The 5785-nt window shown below is 37.1% G+C and overlaps 1 protein-coding gene across 1 annotated transcript in view; it reads right to left on the reverse strand.

Moving 5' to 3' along the window:
• Positions 1–2073: 2073 nt before the first annotated feature.
• SPAG16 (sperm associated antigen 16) overlaps positions 2074–5785 on the reverse strand; it is a gene marked incomplete at both ends in the record, with an annotated part of 27466 nt that continues 23754 nt past the window's right edge. The window contains one exon of the mRNA XM_010074515.1: positions 2074–2221. Coding sequence (XP_010072817.1) covers positions 2074–2221 — 148 coding nt within the window. The remainder of the gene's footprint in view (positions 2222–5785) is intronic.

Genomic DNA, 5785 nt, shown 5'->3' on the forward strand with positions numbered 1-5785 from the left:
TTATTTTCATTATTGTAAATGAGAACAAGACTATTATTTATGGTACACCTCAATAAAGACATTGCTATGTGGAATAATCATAAACAAAAATATAGTTCACATAAGATATGGCAAAATTTAAAAGAGCTTTTGATATAGGTGAAAGGACATGAGGTAACACACAGAGGTTTGATTCCAAATATCACATAAAATGATCTAAGGAAGGCAAGGCACTTATTTATACCTAATCCTTTTGACTGGAACAGATACTCAGACAACTAAACTATTGAGTAGGAATGCACTAGTCTAAAAAATCCCCTTAGATTAGAACTGTAGTTTAATAAATGTGCACTACAGGAAAGTTCTGTATCTTGGTTTTAAGCACATTTTTAACTCACCCCTTCACCCTTTGCACTCATCGTTCCCTCTAATTCATTTATTTCTAACAGCCTAAGAAATATGAGAGTTCACATGTGCTATACACAGTAGTATTCTTCGTTAGGGGAAAGGAAATTTTTAAAAATAATAGATCCAGGAAATGTGAAGTGAAAAAGGTATTGTTCTATCATTGGAAAGTATGTTAGTCTCACACCTAAAGTTTTAGATTATTGCTTAGCCATGGTAAAATCCAGTACATTCAAACATGCCTATATTTTCTGATGTCTTATTTCTAGAGCTACTCCAGTTTTCTAATCCATTGATTACATAAAGACTTCAGGGCCTCCAGTAGGACTCATTTGGGAAACATAAGATGTGTAGAAACACAGATGCTTGCCAGAACCAGTTAACTAACAGCACTTACAAATTTGAAAGAGTAAGAGCCAGATTGGCACACTACCTGTGTTGAACTTAAATATTCCAGGGGTGAAACATAACACCTGTGAAGTTTACTATAAAAATCCTGATGACTTCAGTAGAAACAGGAACAAAAAGATAAGAAATACTCATCTGCCCACAAGTCAAAATGAAAAGAAGAGATACCTGTAAGAGTCTAAGATGGACGTTTCCTGAATGAAGAACAGGAAAAGTGGAGATGGACTGACGGGCAGGTCCATCAGCAATACTCAGATACTAATAAGTAGGGAGACAGTATAGAGAATTATTGCCAGTATGTGGTGAGAAGTGTTTCAGAAAGCAACAGAATATTGTATTTGGAGGCTCAAGAGAATGAAAAGGGATGAAAACAGAAATAAAATGGTATGTCTGTCAGAGGAGAGGTGCATTGCCAGCATCAGATGGAAGAAATACCCTTGCAGAAACAGATAAAAACACGCAAAAGATAAATCACCATGGACATATTCTTGTGGAGACATGGAAAGGAAAGACTGAAGCTGATTCTGACTATATCAATGTAAACCAGAGCTTTTTTTCCTTCTCAGAAAACACAGTTTAAACTCTGTGTTTCTCAAACAAAAATAAGCCAGCGTAACAATTTTAAGAGCTTAAGAAATTTTAGATATTGGAACATTTACTTGATTTTGTAAAATAAAAAGCACTGTTATATAGTCCCAAAATGCAACCTCAAAAAATAAATCAAGTAGAATAAAGAAGAGAAATTCCTTTCAACAACAACAAAAAAACTCAATCAGGAATTAATTTAGATTTTGCACAACTTACAAACTGAAACAGTGACACACCTTTGTTATACTCAAGTTTAGAAACTTTTATTGACTGTTAGGAAGTCACCCTTAGTCTCACAGATGTTATACCTTTTAGACCCAGCTGAAACAGGTTGAAATGCTTGAGAAGTTTTCAAACAGTATGGAGTAGGTCAGAATTCCTCCAATTACAAAAAAAACCATAACAGAACAACAAGTATTTACAGCCAGTGCTCTTCCTCTGCAGGGTGATTACATCAGACTCCCAAAAAGTAGCTTGCTTTCTTGAACTCAGAGTTCCTATTATTCCCTGAAAAAATTCAATGCAATAGAAACTCATTAAAACCAAAAAACTTGTTACCTACCTGTCCTATTTACTTTTACTAAGTATGACTTCCTTCAGTTATGTTGGACAAGTATCTTTCACAACAATTTAGCACAAGCTTAAACTGTACTTTGGATTAGATACTGAGCAACTGGAAAGAAGGCTGCATACCTTTGGATATCTCTTGCCTGTCGTCTTCTCTGCATCTTTGGATCATATGAAGACCTTTCAGTATCAATGACTTTTTGCTGCCTGGCTTCCCAAAGAGCCTTCTGGGTGGGACCTTCCAACCCTTTATTCCTTTGACAGCCATGGCCTACTATAAAATAAAACCAACAAAAATATCATCAGAATGCGGTTTTTTTTTTACTTACTCTTTTGGAATATATTTCTTTATTTAATAGTACCTAGACATGTGAAATCCTAAAAGAAGTACCACTTTAAATAAAAAGATTTTCAGTTTACTCTGACATTCATATGAAGTATTCCAAGACTACATATAACTCTGCTCCACAAATTCTCTTGGTGTGATCTGTTTTAGTTTACTTAACAGTACCCTAGATTTTGCCCCCAAAATGCAGCAATGATTTTGAATCTTGCAATACAGGAGAGTCACAGTAAAATGGATGCAATTCTCTTCCCTCAGAGCTAAAAGAAACATCAACTCACTGCATCCTATCAAATACCTACCACCAATACATTATTCTGATTTACAGCCTGCATTCCCTTTTGCTTCCCTGCACTTTCCCCAACCCACCTTTCAAACAAGGAATTACTTACAAACAGGTAACTCCAAAAAAAATCCTAAGCAGATGGCATAGCTGTAAATCATCAGAACAGGTTGAAAAGAATACAAGGAACACTACAGTATACGTGAACTATTGTACAACGCATCTGCCATGATCCGGCAGATACTATTCTCTGCCAGTTTTTGTATTGGCAGCGCACACATCTGAATACAGTCCCTTCTGATTCTTGTATCTTGTTGCAATGCTCGGCAGTACGTACATGAGTCTACAGGAAAAGTAAGAGAATACCAAATTCAAACGGGATTTGGGCACTTACATCTCTCCAGTTCTTTGAAAAAAATCTCAGACTGAAAAACACGTCATACTGCTAAAACCGAGGCTGAAACAAAAGTACTTCACACACTATGCATTTCTAAATGCTTGTTCTCATAGAAAACTTTAAGACCTTCACACCAAAATGCAATCACGCTGACTTATTAAAGGGAAATAAAAAACCACCCTCTCCATTCTTGAGGCAAAAAAAGCAGATCAAGCAAACACAAAACCTTCCTGTAATACCCAAGCTGAGTAAAATAGTAACTGACAAAAGAACTCTGCCTGACCTAACAAAATGTCTGTATTCTCACTGCTTTAAAAGTTAAAGCTACTGTCACAGATATCTTGAATAATAACTTTCTCTGAGGAACAGTATACTGCAGAATTGGTTTCTATGTCCAACACTTTCCACTCACTCAGTAACTTCCAGCCACTAGCGCGTTACTCAGAGTATTTGGTTTGCTGGTGCTTTTGAAATACACATACTTATGAACCAGAGTTGTTATTATAGTCAAAGGGCTTACAAAGTCAGTAACCATTAAAAAAAAAGAAAGAACAAATTCTAAAGAACTGTTGCAATTGCACTAAGATATCAACAGCTTGTGTTTACAGATTTTATTTTCTGATTGCATTGTAGACGGAATGGGGACAACCAGGTTTAAGAACTGGTGCATTTTAAGTTTCTTTTTGCATGACCTTCTAACAGCAATTACATCAGATCAAGGAAAGGAAAAAGCACAGTTAACAAGCTTAGCAATAAGTTAATTCAACCATGAGTAAAGAAACTCATTGAGTTCAACTTTTGTATATAATTGGGTAATAAATAAGTAGCTGTTGTTTTTAGAAAATACAACTGTACTGAGCAAGTAACAGTTTTATAAAATGTTTTCAGAACCAGCTGTTAATGCATCATTCACTTAGGTTTATAAGCGAGCCACAGTCAACATTCCTTAATTCCTTCCAGGAAAAGTGGTCTTTTTTCAGGGCACCACTTAACACTGTGTCTTGATCCGTAAGTAAGTGTGCAAGTGCTCTGTTAACTTACACCAATAACCTAAATTTAAAAAATCAGTTATTTCTCTTTGATAATTACATCCCTCTATGTATGATCTTGTTAACACATCGGGGAGAACCAGATTTAAAATAAAACCAAAAACAGTTCTTAATGCAAATCTTACACAAAACTTCCAATTTTTTAAAAAAATAATCTGAACACAAAATAGAACTTTTCTTTCAGAGCTGGCTTCTGAGTGAGCATAGCAGAGAAACAGTCTACAAGATGACTGAATCCTGATCCTGCTATTTAGCTCCTCTCCAACTATTACATGTCCTTCACATCAACTTTAAATATTCAAGGTAGGTAAATAGGAAATAAAAACTTGGACTTCTAATAATTAAGACACCTAAAGAAAACTTTTTCTCAAAGGATTTGTGTACAGAGCACTGTTTGTGAAGCTAAACAGCAGTCTGGCAGTGGGACAGCAAACAACGCATGTATAAAAACTACTTGCTCTCTGTTGTGGAAGCTATCCTCTTCAATTGTTTGAAATGCATCAGGCTGAAAGCTGCTACATCAAATGCCTAAGTCCTAAAATTAACATTAACTTAGGGCAATATTTTTTTCTACCTAGCCACTAGATACAAATTTACAATGCAAACTCATTGTGAATACTAAGAAGCTTCCCTCTGTTCTTCACTACGCACTATACGATTCTCTCAGAAGAGAAACCAAACAAAAACCAAACCCATAATGGATCAGATGTGCAGAACCTCATTGCCAATATTCAAAATTGCAAACACTTCAGCAAACTCCAAACTAATTCAAAGCAACTCTCTGTGCCCTCTACCCAAAGCCAGCATTACAGGTGTTGTGTGGTCAAGTCAGGCTGTGGGACAGAAGCAATATCAGCAGCAACGACTGGCAATCTCCTGCTGCCTGATAGCAGAGCTATCCTCATTCCTTCTTGCTCTGCACTGCAGGGCAAGCAGACAGCTGACCAGAAAAGGTGTCTTATCTCGCCAAATGATAGCTTGCCAATCTGAATGTTCATTATCTTCTAAAACACACCAATGTACTAATGCATAAAAGTCATCCCCGAAAAAATGCAGCTGTAGGTCTCCTTACAGAAGAGATTTCCATGTCCAACAGTGCTGGTTCCTTCCAAACTAAGAACTTGGAGAAAAATGCAGCAAACATTTCTCCAGTATTTATGCACTGCTCTCTTCTCAAGGTTGCATTTATAATGTCTCAGAAATAAGAATTCAAGAGGCAACAGAACATGACCGTCTTTCAAGAGGCAGAAGAAAGTATCTGAATAAGAAACAATATCACTCACTGAGATATGAGTATGACCTACAGACGGCAATAAAAATTATGTAGTACTAGAGGACAAAGCCCTGTAAAGAAATGAACTGAAATACCACTTAATTTATGAAATACAAGGTATGAAGCAAATTAAAGCTTGTACAAGCACATGGGTGGCCAATGAGGTTAATAATTTGGAGAGTCTCCATCCCTTGTTGGATGCAGGAGGGAACATTATCACCAAGGATGAGGAAAAAGGTGAGGTGCTTAATGCCTTCTTTGCCTCAGTCTTCAATAGTCAGACTAGTTATCCTCAGGACATACAACTCCCTGAGCTGGCAGGCAGGGACAATGATCAGGACAGCCTTCCCACAATTCAGGAGGACAGTTAATGACCTGCTACACCACCTGGACACGCACAAGTCCATGGGGCCAGATGGGATCCACCCGAGAGCACTGAGGGAGCTGGCAGGGGAGCTTGCCAAGCCACTCTCCATCATTTATCAACAGTCCT

Source organism: Pterocles gutturalis, unplaced genomic scaffold (genome assembly GCF_000699245.1).
Source record: "Pterocles gutturalis isolate BGI_N339 unplaced genomic scaffold, ASM69924v1 scaffold23242, whole genome shotgun sequence".
Taxonomy (NCBI): Eukaryota; Metazoa; Chordata; class Aves; order Pterocliformes; family Pteroclidae; genus Pterocles; species Pterocles gutturalis.